We start from the raw sequence: 19,855 nt of genomic DNA on the forward strand, positions 1-19,855 counted from the left end.
CAGCAAATAATCATGGAAGACAGGGTTATTAGTTGGACTGTTTGTCTGTTGGTCTATTTCCATCAAATCCATTGTTTTAAAAAATTTTATAAAATGTATTAATTTAGAAAAGATATATTGATCAGTACATTGATTAAGGAAGACAATGCACCATTTCTGGTTCCTGTTCAACTGTGATATGATGGTAAGCCCTTGATTTTGAAGCTAACTTGAGTTACAGAAGGGTGTGATGGTTCAGTGCTTAACGATGCTGAGCTTGTCAGCTGGAAAGCTAACAGCCCAAATTTGATTCTTGAGTGTCACCCAACAGGGTGAGTTCCCATTACTTGCCCTATCTTCTGCTGACCTAGCAGTTCGAAAACTCCCAAATAAGAGTAGATAAATAGATACGACTTCATTGGGAAGATAAAAAAGTTCCATGTGCCTCAGTGTATAACATACTGGCTACCTGACAATGGAAATGTCTTCAGACAATGCTGGCTTCCTTGGCTAAGAAACAGAGATGAGCACGGCCCCCTAGAATTGGACATAATTGGACAGGAGAAACCTTTACCTTCAGAATTACAGAAACAGACTAATTTTCCTTTTCACCAATGGATAGAGTTCTAGTTGGCATTCTAATGTGAAGTAGGTGGCTCACAATTCCCTTGCTTGTTTTTATGCTCCATGAAGTAGAACTGGTTTTCCATTAAGATTCTTGGGCAGAGAGGCAGTCAGAACTGTAGGTGTACTTATGGGGAGAGGAGGTATAATTCAAGCTTGCAGTCATACAGAAAAGGAAAATGGTCTGGGTGTCAATACATATGAACACTATCCTCCCTCAAATCTGGTGGAAGAGATGTCAACCTGCAATCCTATTTAAATTTTCCTAGGAATAAATTCCAGTGATATCTCCTTTCTCCTGAAAAAACCAGTGCAGACTACAATTAAGATTGAACTGGTTGTTGTTAATTTAGATAATACCTCTGTAGCAGTACTATAAACTACCATGATTCTTTCCAATTTGGCCTGGCATATAAGTCAACAACAAAACCCACCAGAGTATTTGATTCATTTCTATGAAATGTCTAGCTGCAAAATACTTCCCATGTAATAAACGTTAAAAAAAGAAAAACAATGTTCCAAATCTCAAGTAACCACAGATTTACTAGCAAACAGAATAACTATTAGGATTATTAATATATTTAAATTCAATTTAAATTATTATTCTTATCCCTAAAATTGTGGTTTCATGCTCTAACAACTTTTATATAATGTTAATGAAACCTGAGAAAGAATCTTGCTACCAATATTTATTCCAGTAGAATCTGAGCTTACAATGCTCATTTCCAGATGGCTGCCATAAAAGGTAAAGGTAAAGGTTCCCCCGCACATGCATGCTAGATAGCCTTTATATAAATGTCCACCTTAATTAATCAAGAGATGATCCTGGCTCCCTGATTCCTAATTTGTGCCCTAGTAAAGCTCCAACAGTTTTGACCAGTTGATTGCCAATTTACTGTTATTCCAAAGTGATAATAATATCTGATCATATAAAAACTTTTGAGAAGTTTGATTTTGCTAGACTAATTAGAAACTGAATATGCAAAATTGATTCTCAATAAAGCCATACGTTTATCTGTTAGTTTATAAAACATTAACTAAAAGCAAGATTTTAGGTTTTTGATTTACTTAAGGGAATAAATGTCTAATGTTATGTTTAAAAGCATAAAAATATATTTTTGAAAACTCTTAATCCATCAGAATCTTCTCAGAAAGTTCCATTTCCCCCTTGGCAGTGGAGCACATAAAATAGATTAAGCAAAGATAGAGTTTATTAATACATTATGACTGGAATCAGTTCAACCAATTTTTTTAACTGATTCCTTTTCTCTCCTACTGTTTCTGCTGGGTGTAACAAAAATGTCTGGTTTTGGCACACATTGACCGCACGCATGAAGTGATACGCTGAAAGTGTCTGACAAAATGTAGGACTCAATAAAGACATCTGCAGGTTTATTCTCAACAATCTAAGATTGGCCTTATAGGACCTGAAACATAAACTGCTTTAGAATTGGCTCTTGCAGTTACATCTCATCATGATTATTAAAGTTGTGTGAGATATCAACTGCCATTACAATTTTTATGAAGTTACTTTTCCATACATAGTGACATCAGATAGCAAGTTGTTAATCCACTTGTTTAATCACAGTCTTCCTCAAATACCAGGAAACAGGATTACACATGGCTGGGGGAAAAAAACCACACAGAGAAGAAAGGCAGCTGCAGATATTTTTTTTCTGTTTGAAATGCCATTTTCATTTCCAGAGAAGATACATTTCTACATCTGCATTTAAACAGAATGAATAAAAGCAAGACACTTGGAGGAATTTTTAAGAGGAATATAATATTACTAATAGCATATGCTATTGCTGGACAATTTCAGAGTTTGCAATTTGGGACACTTGAAATGTGTGGGGAGTGTGGACAGGAGTCAACTGCTCCATCCTAATTCCTGATACTTGTAGGGAAAATTACAATTCCAAGATTTTCTTAACTTGCCTAGCTGTGAAAATAGTGGGATTTTTATGTTAGTTCCATCATGAGAACAGATAGTATGCCATCTAAAATAATATACACTATTCTACATGTGGCTTGCTGAACACTGAAGTGATAGAGTATAGAATTCAAAACACCCAAGGTTCAAGGCTTCTAATGCTCAGGATAGATAAAAAAACATATGTCTATAAAACCTGAAATCCAGTTGACATGGACAATGCCAGCCAGATCAACTAGTAGACAGGTAAAGTATAACATTGTTTTCTGTGTTGCTTAGATGGAGGCTCCTTGCCAGGAGCATGTCCTTCATGACTGATAAAAGTTCAAAATGCTTGATAAAAAAAACATTTAAAAACATGCTTATTTTTTTAAAGGCAGCTTCAGATATGCCTCAGATTTCAATTCATGGCAGTGAAGATGATGATTGTTAACCACTATCCACCAAGGAATCAGGAGTGTCACAACATAGCTGCTGTAAATTTAACAGACTACATGCTTTGAACTCCAGAATATTGAAGGCATCTTATTTGCTCTATGAGGTACATATTTACAATCCTCAAGCTCCTAGAATTCATTTTACCGAAACGTGGTGGCAAATTGCTGATTTGGATAGAGATTTTATGTTCTGCATTTTCGTAGTGAGGATTTCAAAGCCAGAAGATACATGAGGCTAGGCAAGATCATTATCAAACCCAGGAGCAGGTATACTCATCAAGCTCAGGGCAAAGGAATGAGTTGGGAAGGGCAGAAGACAGGCTAGATTCTACGGTAACCTTTATTCTTCTCCATAAGAGTTGCTTTTTTATCTACAGAAGAAAACAACTTATGTGTCTGAGTGATCTCTTTAAGTCCATCTGAAATACTGTACGCCTGGTTGCTGGCAGTGGCGTAGCGTGGGGGGTGCAGGTGGGGCCAGCCGCACTGGGCGCAACATCTGGGGGGGCGCGCTCGCAGCTCTCTGCCCCTGCCTGGCTCACTCACTCTCTCTCACTGCAGTGCTGGCTGTGCGAATCCGATCCGAGCCGCTGGGTCGCCGCCCACTGTGGAGGGGGGGTGCCAGGCGTGCGGTGCGGTGCATGGGTTAGGGGGCGCAAATTACTTGCCTTGCCCCGGGTGCTGACAACCCACGCTACGCCACTGGTTGCTGGTTATACTTCTAGGTCTTTCATAGGAGGAATGTGTATATAGCAAAGCTGTCTGCTTTCAAAATGACTAACATAAAAATTGAAGAGGACCCTGTTGATAATTATCTATTCATTCTGCATGGCTCTTACTATATATTCTAAATATAATAAATGGATTAGTATCTAAATGTAATGATTCACAGTTAAAAGGAAAAGTCAGTATTTTAACACTATTATGATAAAATTACTAGAACTGAGGCTATCCGCTGGAACAGAGTCTTTGGTTATACAAAGCTATTTTTACCTTATTATCTTGTTTTCTTTTTATGTTTAACCATATGTCTGTTACGGTAACTATGTAAAAAATAAATAATTAAATAATATTATGGAGAATTATAATGGAGAATTAAAAACTGGTTTCCTTTTTACTTTCATGAAAAATATTAGTTTTATATAACATGAAAACTAGACATTTGCAACAGAATTGCAAGATCTTAATTAAAAAAATATATTAGCACTTTATTAGAAAAACTGTGTGTGTGTGTGTGTGTGCACAACAACATGCTTTTAAACCATAGTATTGATATTAAATCTTCTCTTTTACAGCATTCCTATTAAAGAAGCCTGTTTTGATACAAAGCAGAAGCATACCAAAAACGCAAACATACCATTTGCAACTTACTGTATGTTATATTTTCCCCTTTAAATTATTTGTTGACATATAAATTACCATTGTACTTGTTTATTCACTTTAACTGTATAGGCCTTTAAAAAATAAAAAACGTACCTTTTTGATTATGCCAAATTTTTCAGCTGTTTCCAAGATAATTACCTGATATTTAGAATCATTAACTCCTAACTGTCTGTGTCAAAAACATGCCAAATTCTCTATGTTACCCCATATTATGAAAGATTCAATTAAAAGAGCAAATCAGTCAAGATATTTGGATTTATAGGAAAGTAAAATCCTATGATAGTATTAGAAATATTTCTTCATATCTGGGTAATTCCAAAAAATCAACATAAATTTTAGATGTTCAGAGTTTGGAAAGAAGGCCTATTTTTAATCCTTTCTTATTGCTCTAGCTTTAGGAAGTAATATAAAAAGACACACACCCACACTGCAAGCACCATATATTTCATGGTAATAAAAATAAAGCCATTAAACAATCCATCTACGCTTTCTACAGCAGCAGATATTTATAGAAACAGATATTCTGCTAGTAATGCATAGAAATTGCACTAATTCATTAGCTTCTACTAAAGAATAAATATTTTTTTCTACATGGTTTCATCTTTTCAAACTTTCACAAACCATTTCTCAACAGGTAGAAAATGGACTGGAAGACTGAGGAGAACTCATTTGATCTGTTTTTAATTTAATCAACTGCACATTCAAGAACATCCCCAGCTTCTCTCTAATTCATAGAAGCAATGGCTCCCGTATATTTTCTGCTGGAGAGAAAAGTAGGAAATGAAGTCATAGCAGAAAAGGTTAAAAAGCATAGCTCTCTACCAGTATGGAGTTCTCATCCCTGAAGTAACCTGTAGCTACTTTGCATTACAAGAAACAAGGTAGGGAAAGCCTTCCGAATCACCATAGCAAATAAAGTGTCTGGATTCTGTGTAACAAAGTAAGGTGCTATGTGTTTTTCCTTTCCCCTCCAGACTCATCTACCTGCATGTCGGCCCAAAAAAGCACAGAACAGACTGCATATTTTCCACTCTAAGTCATGTGGCAGTGGTGGGATTCAAATATGTGAACAACCAGTTCTCTGTGTGAACCAGTTCTCCGGCTGAATCCCACCACTGGCATGTGGCTAGGAAAAAGGCAAGCCATTGCCCAACTATCTCCAATGCATTGGAGGTTTTTTTTTTCCTTTGGATTTTTTTTCCTGCACTCTGATCTAATTCATTTGTGAACTCAATCATTTTGGCAGCCTTTGTTCCTCCATGCCAAGTTTGGCCACCATCTATTCTAGTTTTGGTGAGCTATCTTTCTGGCAAACATATAGAAAGATCACAGGCACTGGCCCTTATTCTGTCAGGTTGGAAAGAATAAAAAGTATCACACAACTATTTGCACAATGGAATTCAATCATCTGGTGTTTTTTTAATCCATTTGGAAAAAGTAATAGATAGCTCTTCTTCCTGTTTCTCATCACAATTTGTTAACAATTACAAAATAGTTGTTCCATAAATACTGTTTCTCAACCAAGCCAACCAGTCCAGTCATTCCATCTATTTTTATTCATGTAACTATTAGTTGCTCTACCTCAATTTCCACTGATTTCTTCCATATGTTAATTCATGGTACAGTACATGAGCAAGTTCTGTTGTTTCTGTTACAATAATTCCAGAGACACGTCTTTACCAGTGCAGTCTTCAGTTCTTAATTTTTGTCATGCTTATTTAAGATTGAGGGTTCAGTCTGGAAAAGCACAACTTTACTTGAACCAACCCTTTTCACATCTCCTGCACACAAAATACTGTTCCATAATTATACCTCAAGTAGTGATAACAGCATCTAATTGAATCAAAATATTTGGTGGAAATTTATTTTATTTTATTTTTAGCCAAAGGTCACTAATATTACGCAGCCAGGTGACAGTTCCAAGGACAAACTTTCCTAATAATAGAAGAAATTATCTCTAACATGACTCCACTTACATAGTTTAAATCATGATAGAGATGGAAATTGTTTATCTTGCTATCAGCTCTAACGTCTTAATTTATTAATCTATGAGCAATTTTCATCATTATTGTTCAGTTAGTAAGTTATGCATCAATCAACATGACAACATAAAATATTTTAAATCTTTTAAGAAAAGATTGGAAAACCATTTGTCTGAAATGGTATAGGGTTTACTGCTTGAACAGCGGGTTGGACTAGAGGACCTCCAATGTCCCTTCCAACTCTGTTATTCTCTTATCCAGATTCTCTGCTGACTTAACCCAGGGTTTTGTTTCAGGCATACTGTATATTATGTGGCCTTGAACATGTAACATGTGAACATAATACCTAGTCCTATTTTTACTCTGCACTGTTTCTGATGGAATCTGATCCAAACTTTCAGGATGAGCCCAATAAAAGCTATTAGTAACTACTGGATAGATCTAGCAAAATAATTTTTATACTTTTTTATAGCAAGAAAGTAATCTAATTGAGAATAAATTCAGTTCAGGAAAAATGAGATAACGTACATCAACTCTTGAAATTATATCAAACAAAATGGGTATGAAAGTATACTTCATTAATTTCTTTCAATTTATACTATTTTATCTGGGCCCCATTATACTCTGAAATACTAAAAATGGATCCTGATGTACTAAGATTGTTGTTTTCACTGATGACCCATGGCAGGTTTGTGCAAAATAATAATACTTGGGTTTATTAAGTGTGTCCAGAGTATTCAAAGAATTTAAGAATATAAAGCATTTGGAATGGGAGGGTAATTAATGTTATAGTGTGGGTTTTGGGGGAGTGGGGGTGGTCTAATGTCAATTTTGAAAAATAATAGATTTTCTCATACATCCCTTACAAACATACAAGTAGGGACAGCATATATTCTTGTAACACTGAGTTTCATATTATTTTTATAACTGCAAGACCAAATTCTGTATCACAGATTACAATAAAGACATGAAAATTTAAACTAACAAAATAATCTTTTCAATCTGAATAAAACTCATGCCAACATAGTGCCAATTTCTCAATCCCTAAATGCCCAGGGTCCCAAGGCCAGATTATAGATTTTGCTTCATACTAGTTTTGTTTCGTTAACATCTAGGTTGGGATGATAAAAGATTGGGAATGAGATGGCAGTAATGGTTGCTCAGGTGCTTGGCAACTTTAAATTGCTGGGGTGGAAATTGAGATAGATGCCATCTGTCAAGGTGTTTCGACTTGGATAAGTGGTTATGTCACCATTATGAAGAACTAAGACAAAAATTTCTGTATCAAACAAACCAACAAACAGATTAGAAATAAAACTACTCATCTACCTGTGTTGAAACTCTGTTAACCGAAGAAACTGTTTTAATGGGAGAATTAAAAGGTAAAGGTAACTATTCCCCCTGTCCAATCATGTCCAACTCTAGGGGACAGTGCTCATCTCTGTTTCTTAGCTGAGGGAGCCAGCGTAGCTATATGCCGAGGTGCACAGATAGTATCTTAAGGTCCCTAACCCTAACCCTAACCCTAACCTTCCCACCGAAGTGGTACTGTACCTATTTATCTACTCACTGCTACGGTAGGTGGGCAGGAGCTGGGGCAAGTAACGGGAGCTCACCCCATTGCACACTACTCAGGGCTTGAACCTGGGCTGTTAGATTTCCAGCTGACAAGCTCAGCATCTTTAACTGCTGAGCCATCATGTCCCACAATGTGAGAATTAGAAAATAATAAATTAACTTTCTTTTCCTAAGATTGATTGTTATAACTTTTCTTCAATTTATGACTACAGGTCAAAGAATGTATCATAGCACTCCCTTTTTTTGAAAGTTAACTAAAACCTAGTTCTCATAGAAATAATAAATTTGTGCCTAGGTTACAACAGTTTTTGCTGTTGGAGGAATTCATATGACTGAATGCCCTGTCACTGAACAATAAGCACTTTTGATTCACATAGTCCAGATACTGAAATCTTTCCCTGGCATCTCCGGAATATTTGATACCAACTCACTGAGCACCTATCTGTGGTGACAAATCCAACATAGGTGCATTGTAGGCCTAAAGATGAGGAACCTAAGAAAAGGAAGGCAGGGATTTCTTCTAATCTTGAAATATAAATGTGTCCCTCAGATTTCTCCCCCCTCCCTTGGCTTGATGTATTTACTTAACTATCAAACCCAGCTGTGGTTCAGGGACATTGCTCAGTTTTTCCATAATCCTTTACCTCTTCAAAACCTATGCCAACCTTTCCAGCAGGAACCTGGATTGAAACTTGAACATTCCAATGGATTGTTGTTCATGCTCAGAGTGAAACAACAACAAAATAGTAGCGCGCGTACACACGCACACACACTTTCTGACCCTCATCTTGTGCAAATGAATTCAAACATTTGTTATCTCCATTGCACTGAATAGCATGTTTAATTTTCCATGTCTGGTTTTATTTTAAAAAGTAAAATCCAGAAACAGCTTATGGTAAAGTTATTCTTGGATCCTAGTGCTATCTGGTAAGATGCTCCAGCTTTATGTAGTCAGTGACACATGGAATGAAATTACATGGTTTCTCCCATCACCACCCAAGCTGTAGCCCTCATGGCCATAATCATACCCCAACACTGAAAACTCAAAAATATATAATAGAAATAATAATAATCCAGCCTAGGTTGATTTTTGTGGAGGATTCTCAAGTGTTTTTAAAACTATAATTATGGACAGGATCTCATTTCACTTCTTTCTTCTACATTGTGGTAAGTTTGTGCTTTTAAAGATAACACTGAAACATAGCATATTTTACATGAAATGCTGTAATATGCAATATGATCTATTTCCAGGCTTAACCAAACTCAGCTAAATATGGTAGTTTATTGTGCTTAGACCAGCGTTTACATTAAAATACTTCTTTTCCTATATTCCTTTACTGTTATATAGAGCTTCCATACAAAATGAGTCCCTAATCTACTTTTCTTATTATGTTCAACAACATTATGTAATATCAGACATTTCATTTCATTCCTAGCCTCCCAAATCTAAGGCCTGCTCACTTGCAGGAGTCTGTATAGCAAATATATATATCTTATTTTGATTGTTAATTTGAAATTAATTAGTTAGATTTTCTATGAACATATGTCTCTAGAATTATCTGGGTAATGCCCTATTCATTTATGCCAATTTTGCTCAAGTCTAGTTTCCTAAATTGATGTACAAACCCTGATCCAAACTCAGGCTTTTTATGAAAAGCAGCTCACGTTTATGTAGTTTTTTTATTTAAAGTTCAATAAGAAAAAGCCCAATAATTGAATTTCAATTATCAGCTAAGTTATCTGAGATATGCAACAAAGTTCTGAATTCTGTAAGGGTGTATAGAAGAAATATTAATTGTGTATATGTAAGAAGAGCCAGTATGGTAGTGGTTAAGGCACTACAGTATACAACACATGCACAATAACTATGTGGTGAGGCAAGCTGCCTCCTGCCTCCTGCCATGACCTCTTATTGGGAGGTTAGGCAATGATATCACGGGGAAGCCTCATGGAATCAGCTCTATCCATGGGGTTCTATTATAATACCACTTTGTAGAACTTAAAAGATTAAAGGAAGCAATAATCATGCTGCCAACACTATAGGTGAGGGCATCCAAGAACTCAAGCCAACATTATGGTCAGTTTGATCAATTTAAAATGAAGATCATTATGGTGATCTGTTAAGGCATGTGCTGTGATCAGTATACAGAAAAGGATTCTGTAAGCTAAAAGTGGGAGGAAGAGGGAAACTAAGGATTGAGAAAGTGGAGCCAAAATGATCTGGGCAGAGCTGACTGAAATGGATTACATTAGCATCCTGGCCAAACCAGTTCTTGCCTGAGATCAACAAAGACCAGAGAAAGAAGAAAATGAAAGGACAGGATTTGAAAGGTTCCACCACTTTTTTTATGATGATGATAATGATTCAGTTAATATCATCTGTCAAACAATATTGCATTAATCTTCCTTGTAAAACTGACTGAACTGCTAACCTGTAATAATTTTGGTATGGTTGCTGTATTTTGGAAACAATTTATTCTCAATAAATTTGTGTACTATAACAATTGTGTGGGACAGGGAAAGTTTTGCAAATCTCATGGCAGAAGTCATGGGCAAAGCAATTTCTAATGAAAAATAAATCACTATGAAGAATAGGAAAATACCTTTAGAGAAAACTGCTGCCTTTACAAGTAGTTAGAATTCTGAAGACTTAGAACATGTTTCACTATAAACTAATGCTGTCCAAGTGTTACGTTGCTGTTAAACTTTTTGTGTGTTTGGCTTGCATAAACCCACTTACGTAGTGAGAACTATGGGCACAATACATGTGATCACTCTAAAGATAAAAGGTGCAAATCACTTCTGTAAACATGGGTTGAGTAGTCCTCTCCTCCACCTTGTACAAACACAACAAAATTTAAGAAATGTCATGAGTGTTTAGGATAAATACGTCTGAGAATAGAATAGAATAGAATAGAATAGAATAGAATAGAATAGAATAGAATAGAATAGAATAGAATAGAATAGAATAGAATAGAATAGAATAGAATTTTTATTGGCCAAGTGTGGTTGGACACACAAGGAATTTGTAAGGAAGTAATGATTAGAAAGCAAACATGGATTAAAAAATATGACCCACCACAATATAGCCTTTTAATTTTATCCATTTCAGAGTTATTTTGACAGATGGTCAATCTATAATGAAGAATTAATTTCAACCTATAGTACTGTAGGTGTTATACTTCAGAAGAAGCATGTGTATATATGAATATTCTACTGGACACAATCAGAAAAATGTTAAATATCTTAGAAGTTGGGAGAATGATCTTTAAAGTATTTTCACACATAAAGCAAGGCATTCTTCGGTTTCTTTGTAATGCAAAATATAAAGCCTACATTACCTGCAACATTCATTCACATTGCAAAATGTGTCTCCTTCACCTTCTCTTCTGCATTAACATGGTAAGAGGTTATTCAACAGAGTGCCAAAAAACCTCAGTGGTGGTTTAAATTTTATAGATGAAAATCAACATTAAGTCTGTTAAAGTACAATTTATTAATGTTTGATTTATCCTTTTAGTGTTATTGTAAAGCAATTCCAGATAGCGTATCATTAAAATTAAAATACAGATTTCTAGACTAGGAATTTATATACGGTAGGTTTATGATTTGATTTAAATGATAAAGCACTAATATTTTGTTTATGGGTGAACACATGTGACTATATTAATTTAAAACAAGGTGATTGAGATGAACCAAATTTGTTACACAGAACTCCTATAGCTCAAGGAAGTAATAATTTATTTTTAGGCAGAGAACCACAACCAGAAATAAAGGGAGATGTTGCACTTTCTTTGCTTTTGTGCATTCATTTTTAGTTAACTCTTGACAACCCAGTTGATACACAATTAAGCGAATGATTAGATGTAGCATCTTTGATAGTATCTTAAGGTCTGATTTCATGGAATACAAGGTGCAGCAAGAGTGTTTACTTTTTGTTTACAAAGTGACTTCCTTGGAAATTGTCTTCTTATAGGCGTTCTCCTAGTCTGATGGTGAACTAACTTTATACTGTTGATTTTGTAAGCATGCGATGTTGGATATGCAAACTTTACAGTAAAATATGCAAAAAGGTCGTCATGACGGGTCTCTATTAGATCCTAAATCAAAGGCTAGAAGAAGGGGAAGGGCAGAGGCCTGGGTTAACAAAGCATTGTGCAAGTCACCTCACAATTATTTCAACTCTTCTTTTGGGACTCCAGACAGAAAAGTTCTTCTTGCCTCTTTCACAACCTTATGGGTGTAAGGATGCAACATACTTTTCAAGGATCCCGCCCAAATCCAGAAAATAGATCTTAATATGCGGTTAGACTGCAAGTAAAGTCAACTGAAGTGTTGAACATATATAAATATCCACAATGCCTAACAGTATATTTTTTGGATGAAAGTCAGTTAGTAGATTAATTTACTGGGAGGAAGATTCTTTAAAAAAACATTAAAACGCGGGGAACCTCTCATAATAATAAAGAAGCAGCAGCACCTTGATTGAGAAAAATAGAGCTAGTATCAGATTTCTGCAGTAAACATAGTATAAATGTTAACATCTTATTTCCTTATTTTGTACAAATCAAAGCTGGAAAACTAAATAACATACTAAACACGATTTGATATGAACAATTTAATTGTTAATATAGTATGTAAAGAACACATACGTACATATTAAACAGCTTGTTGCAGAAATAATTATAGTATAAACATAACTATAAACAAAACCAGTGTTAATATATTCTCATTTTCCCACCTACATCACTTTTCTCTTTTATTGAATAATAAATTACAGAGCTATGTATCTTAATAACAAAACTTTAAGAGTCGCAGCAATCTGAAATACCCGTTTCTCTTTCTCATAGGTGCAGAACCATCATTTGATTGCCATAAATAAATAAATAATCAGAAAATCCAAAGCCTATCTAATCACTTTCCAAAGTTTTTAAATGCAACTTTCTGTGTTTCCTATATGACCATTTTTTAAAATAAGTTTTCTGACTATCATATTTTTTCTGATTCACAGTGTCTGGTCTACATAGTCTGTGTTTTTGTTATGAAACTAGGATTGTCCATGAAAGATAGAATTATTTTCTTTGCTTCTGAATACAAACTGGGCTCATTGTTAAATAATAAGGAATCTGAACTTCTCAAACAACAGCCAGAGTCATTGTTAGAGTGTAAATTTTTTTACAGAAGTATCATGTGTACATCATTGTCTCTTTGAGACAATATGACTAGCACCAAAGCAACCATGATGATTTTGAAAGCAAATTGGGATATCCAACCCACCAGGACTATTTTGCCTTCATGAGCTGTTGATAAGTTTTCAAGACAACATTTTTCTCTTTTTTTAGAAATTGGATTGAAATAAGTACAGTTTCAGATTAATATCAGCGTTTTCATTCTCCTGGTTAGCAGCACAGATTCATTATAAATTAAAAACATAAATGCTATGTAGGGTAGGGTTAGGGTAGAAGAAAAAGCATTAAACACAAATATATTCTGCAAGCAAAACGTTCAGGCTCCTTCACAATGTCAGCTGAAAGATGTGTGTCTATGTTAAAGTCAAGGATATAATTCTATTATGGAGCTGGAAAGTTTTTCAGTCAGTGCAGAAGGTGAGATAAACCCTGACTGTACAAAGAAAAATGATAAGCCATATATGATTACAGCAGACATTTTTGTTTGATCTTATCAGAAAAATTCACACTTACCAAGCAAATGCACATTATGCAAGGGTTGTCTGTAATAAATGGGATCTGTAGAATTTCTCCCTCATTCTCACATTTTGCAACAGAACCTATATGGAAAATTTTAAACATTAATATTACTTCCTCACTATGCCTGTCCAGCAGCCATATGCACTTTGCTGAAAAAACAGCTGTGCACAAGACTGCAACAAATGCTGCAGTCATGTACATATGCAAATAGGCCCTACTGAAATTAGCAAGAGTTACTTTTCATTCGTTATCTTATTCCTTTACTTACATCAAAAGTATATATGTTTGATAAAGTTACAGCACTCTTAATGTTATTTCAAGATGAACAAAGTACCTGCCCTAAAAATTTAAACACCAAAAGCACAGCAGATATTATTTTTCCATAACCAACAAGCACCTTTTAAATTCAGTGATGATAAATATGTGTCTAATGAGATAAGTTTTTGTTCCTACAAAGGCTTTGCTAGCCCTGTATTTTAAAACTCAAACATTCTAAATATAATTTAGGAAAACTGTAGATAAGATATTTCTATGGACATGAACAGGTGAGCATCTATTGTACCTAATTTGGAATAGATCAAGAACATGATATACTAATCTTTCTCTCTGCCAAAATACTTCAGATGTAAAGAACAAGGCACTTTAAACGCTTTGTAAATGAATTTGATTAGCAAGATATATACTGTACACATAGGCATTCCCAGATTTTTTTAAAAATACCAACTGCTATTTTGGGAAATGCAAAGCTGTACTTTTCACATTGTCTAGAACTGGAATGGTCTTGCACCAAGTATCAGGCAAATATAAGCTTCGGGGCAGTGTGCCTCTGTGTGTGTGTGTGGGGGGGTGCATCTTAAATCCATCAGCTGGTTGAAAAGAACACTACTTAACCTAGTGTGCAGCTTTTCTGACTTTCAATGAGTAATCTTTAAATTCATACAACTCTACAGGGGCAATAGTTTTCAGGATGCTAGGAAAGCAGCACATTCCTCCGAATGCAATTTTAGTCAAGTAGCCTCTGATGATCACAATACACAGTAGCTGTCTTCACAAGGGAGAACACTCTGAACTCCAAGCACATGTGGCAGAGCTCACCAAGTGACGCCAGGGCCTTTCACGTGGTACTTGGCACCAAAAGCACATTTGACATTTTAAAAAAGACTGCCTCTAAATCGGGTTGGCTGGCTTCGATCATACCTGTTTAATAACCGGGTTTCCAAAAATCAAGAGAGAACCTTAGTAAACACTGTGTGTCCTTTTTGGAACATTAATTTATTCACAGCAGAGAACCGCTACCAATCATAAACCGGCTGTTACTACACATCCTTGTCTCCATGAGTGCAGACATCCTCGTTGCCCCTCGGACTGAAAATCAATGCCACGCATAATTTGTTTACGAGCAACTTTTGTAGGCTTGGGTGGAAAGCGCGTGCTGCTCCCCGCTTTCCCCCAGTATCCCTGCTGTTGTCCTTACCTGTCAGAAAGGAAGACGCCAGCGTCACGGGGAATCCAAGGTGGTGCAGCCACAGCCAGCCGGCAAAGACTAGCCCTGGAGAACTGAGCAAGGGAGCCACCGCCCAGGAGCTGCACAAGAGCCAGAGCATCGTCCCCAGAGACACCCCGCTCGGGTTCTTGCGCGACCGAGAGCCCGGGAGAACGTGAGGGATTGTAGGAGCGCGGCGGCGGCGAGCCGGCAGGGAAGTTGCTGCTGGGGATGTAGAGAAGTGGGAGACAGAGCGGGAGGAGGTAGTGGTGGGAGGGTTTCTCCCGCCGCTGCTCCTGCCTCCGTCTTCGGGCCGAGCTTTGAACCGCTCTCCTGCCCACCGACCCCTCCTGAGCGGGATATGGGTGGGCGGGGAGGGGGGGAGAGACGCCAGGCTGGGCGGGGCCGGCCGCCTGCCTGCCTGCCTGCTGCGGGAGGGACCCCTGCCTAGTGCGCTGACAGGAGCTGCCCGCTGCTACCGCCGCCGACTCTGTTCTGCCCCGACTGTAGCCAGCGCCTCCCGGATCCGGCGCCCTCAGTCTCCTGCCCAGACATTAGTGAGCCGTAAGCCGTCCATCTCTTTGAGGGAGAGAGCAGGAGAACCGGGAAAGGCGCCGGCAGTTGGGGCTGTTACCAATTGTTGTCTTGTCTGGGGGAAGAGTCAAAACTCTCAGCTTCAGGTTCGCCCGACTGCCTTAGCCGCGTATTTTGGCTTTTTGTTTTCTTTTTGGGTCTGGGAACCGTCCAGATCTTAATAAATTCGGGCGGAGAAGTGTTGAATGAAAAATTCGGGAAGCTGCAGAAAGGACTTTTTTTTTGCCTGCCAAAAAACCCGTCTCTTCTCGTTACTGTATCATTTTCAAATTTCACGCAACCAAGGTGCGCTCTACAAGCCGAAGGGGGTGGCAAGGCGGGAAATTTGCAGAGGAAGCTTTCACAGAGTTGCAACGAGTTCCAATTTGTGTACCTTTTGTTTCTTTAGATGAAGAAAAAGACGAGGGAGGGAGGATAATTAATGGCATATAATTGAATATGCAAAACTTGGTTAGGGGGATTACAAATGTTTAATGCCCACATCCATAAAACTACAGATGGTGAGTAGCGTTTTTCATACTGGAAAAATGAGGTATTACAAAATGTCTATTAAAATGCAAAGTCCATGTGAAAAAGATAATCAAGACATAGGAAATATGTTTGTTTCCAAGTCAGCACATGTAAATGTATGCAAATACATGCAGATTTAATCAGTCAAATGAAATTCATTGTCCAACTAAAATTTCCTGATCAGATCATTGGCCTAGTCTCAGGCTGAAGTATCTGTATTCTGGCACCAGTGGAAAAACTATTATGTTAATGTACATTGTTTTGTTTTACCCTTAACTACACTAAGAATTTATACTGAAGAGTAGAATATAATTGTGCAGAAGATAAAAGTTCTGGCATAGATCACTCTTTCCATAATCTTTCTTCTCCATGTTTCTCTGATGTTTTAGATCTTACATGCCATTTTATAGAAGGTGTAAAAAGTCACACAATAGTGGAGCAATCCGAAATGCAGCTGAGTGTGCATTACATGGTAATCCTCAGGAAATATTCAGTTCTTGGGCCACTTCACCCAACTGCTCTGTAAAGTCATTCATCCATTCTTATCATCATAAGCACATGTTATAATGTCACATGATACCAGGTTGGGAACATGTCACTATATTTTCTGTTCATTTATTTGTGGTTTTGTTTAAGAACAAATATGATTTCTAAGGTGGCTTCCAACACTAATTCTATGATCAACCTTAAAAAACTTCTTAGAAAGTATAGAGGAAAGAAATGAATAGTGATTTTAAAGAAAAAGATACTAAATTTAAGCTATTTTTAAAAATGTACAAAACAGTGATTTCAAAGAAAAACTATTAATTACATAAGGCTGGATTTTTCAAAATTTTCCACAATTCTGTGAATGTATAAATGAAATTGAGCAACATTTTGCAATCTCCTTTGATACATATGAAGACTGATCATTTAGTAATAAGATTATAGTAAACTAATCTGTTGCTGATCAATACCAATTGAGTCTATAATAAATTATCTTCATCAGATAATTTGTGGAGACAATCTCTCAGTGGATGTAGAGAGGGTGGGGAGAGAACACTCATGTCCTTTTGATGGTCAAAATCCAGCACTGCCTTCTCTTTGTTGGATCCCATAACCTCCAAACATCTGTTAGTGCCAATTCTTACATATATTGTTATACCTTTTGGTGAAGTTTCCCACTTTTTTTGCATGTATCAATTTGAGTTCAGTTTAATGTCCTATTTCTTTTTCTCAGGATGAGACAAACCTGTCTGAAGATAATTGTGGGCTGAATTTTAAAAACAAATTTAAATAAAAATATCAAACAATAACTAAAACCTGTGCAAAGTAGTATAGTGTATACTACAAAGATATTCCAGACTCCAACTGCATTGCAATAGTACATGTGCAGAATTGTAAGAAACGTTCTGCAAGGGAATTTGACTGCAGTTTAAGTCTTCTGTCAATCCAATAAATAGAGATGTGTTAATCATACATAATGTTTTAGGTCTTGAAAATCTTAAAGATGTCCCGTGTAAAGTAGCTTTTCCAGATATAGTGAAATTTAAGACAGTTCTTGAGTGCTTAAGGACATTATTCGTAATGTTGCTTATTCTGCCCAGCCATTTGACAGTTGGAAGATAATGTTTATGAATCTTGCAATCAATCAACCTTTATTATCAAAGTACAACATGTGTACAATGAGATTGGCTGAGCCTCCCTTCATGCACCCCCCCACAACTCACAGTGACAACAAACCCACCATCTTGTTACACCATGTGAGCTAATTGCACAACGCGCCGGCCCGGCAAGTCTATCATACATGGAATTATTTCCCATTCAGGAGCCTGACAGCCCATGGATAGAAACTGTTCTTCAGCCTGTTGGTGTGGCTGGCTATACTTCTATATCTACTACCCAATGGTAGGAGAGTAAAGAGGTACTGACTAGGGTGTGAGTCGTAATCAGATATATCTGCTATGTTTGTCCTATCTATACCTAGATCTGCTGATAAAACTTTGACTTCTTTTTATTTCATTATAGTTACTAGTTTGACCTCCTTGCAATAAACTTCAAGGTAGATAAAATGGTAGACATGTTGTTACTTATAGTAATATGGGAGTTGGCTTCTCTGAACATACTGAAGGGTGAAATTCTTGCTTAGATTTCATCATTCTGTTCACATATATGAATATAAGTGCTGGAATACCCTCTTGTTCTACTCTTTGCTTAGTGAGAATTCAGGTTTAAACTTGGCTTGTAGAATAACAAGATTATTCTATACAGGCCAATGTAGAAGCTTTAAGTATAATTGGTAAGCGTATGGTTTAATGGTGATATTAAGCAGGTTAATTTAACTAGTTGTCTAAATTCATTATTTCATCCCTTTCTGCAGACTGGGTTTGTTGCAAAACAATCCTGGAATACCATTCCTATTAATGATGTCCTAAGTTTGAAAATAGTGATTTGCCCATACTCATGTCCTGGGAATCAAGAAGTTTTCTACTTATACTCACAGATACTTACATACTTAAATTTACACAGATATAATCAGATATTCCTGCTTACTTTTTCTCTAATTCATTTTCAGTACTGGGAGAATAAAACTTCATTAAGAACTGGACCACAATGAAGTGATTTGTGTCACATTCAACTTTAGAACAGGCAAGGGAATTTAGAAATATGAAAAAATTAAGTATCTGTTTTATGCTGCTTTACTTTCTAGGAGATATAGCAAAATCACCAGGACAAGAAATGAAATAAAAAAGAAAATGGTCCTTAATTCTTGTAAGAAAACCTACTTAATGTGTTCCCTGTTGGGGTTGATAGCATTTCATATGCATTAGAAGATCATTCAGAAAGCATGTAGCTTCCTATCCATTGGTATTAGATGGTAAACTGGCTACTGTTGGAGAAATACCTTGGGGAGGGGGGAACAGCACTTCCTGCCTCTTCTGCTATCTGGGTGGCAAGGTTCCTTTACTCTTGGGACACAGATGAAAAGTCTCTAAAAGTTTATTAAGAGTTTGCGGAGGCTTAATCAGATATGTGAGGACACGCTAAGTAACATTTGATTTATTTAGCAAATTTATACAGCCACAAAAAGTGACTCTGGGCAGCTTAGAAGCAGAATAACAATTAGGTAAAAGGTAAAGGTTCCCCCGCACATGCGTGCTAGTCGTTTCCAACTCTAGGGGCCGGTGCTCATCTCCGTTTCAAAGCCGAAGAGCCAGCGCTTGTCCGAGGACGTCTCCGTGGTCATGTGGCCGGCATGACTAGACGCCAAAGGCACACGGAACGCTGTTACCTTCCCACCGTAGTGGTCCCTATTTTTCTACTTGCATTTTTACGTGCTTTCGAACTGCTAGGTTGGCAGAAGCTGGGACGAGTAACAGGCGCTCACTCTGTTCCGCGGCACTCGGGATTCGACCCGCCAAACTGCCGACCTTCTGATCGACAAGCTCAGCGTCCTAACCCACTGAGCCACCGCGTCCCTTCTAATAACAATTAACATATCACAATATTTTTTAAAAAAATCAGACATAAATAACAATAAAAATTGAAACATAAAACAATATATACATAAAATAACCCAAGTTATTGAGAAGACAATCTCATAATTTAGTCTCATTCATCCACATTGCAGGCTTCCAGGGTTGATGGAAGAACTAGGTTTTCAC

The 19,855-nt window shown here is 36.9% G+C and overlaps 1 protein-coding gene across 1 annotated transcript in view; it reads right to left on the bottom strand.

The window, feature by feature from the left end:
* BMPER (BMP binding endothelial regulator) overlaps positions 1 to 15,305 on the bottom strand; it is a 210,095-nt gene extending 194,790 nt beyond the window's left edge. Inside the window, exons 1-2 of the mRNA XM_083376518.1 lie at positions 15,099 to 15,305; positions 13,619 to 13,704 (exon numbers count right to left, since the gene is read on the bottom strand). Of these exons, the coding sequence (XP_083232644.1) occupies positions 13,619 to 13,704; positions 15,099 to 15,228 (216 nt within the window). The 5' untranslated portion in view covers positions 15,229 to 15,305. The remainder of the gene's footprint in view (positions 1 to 13,618; positions 13,705 to 15,098) is intronic.
* Positions 15,306 to 19,855: the final 4,550 nt, after the last annotated feature.

This window comes from Vipera ursinii (assembly GCF_947247035.1).
Source record: "Vipera ursinii genome assembly, chromosome: Z".
Lineage (NCBI taxonomy): Eukaryota > Metazoa > Chordata > Lepidosauria > Squamata > Viperidae > Vipera > Vipera ursinii.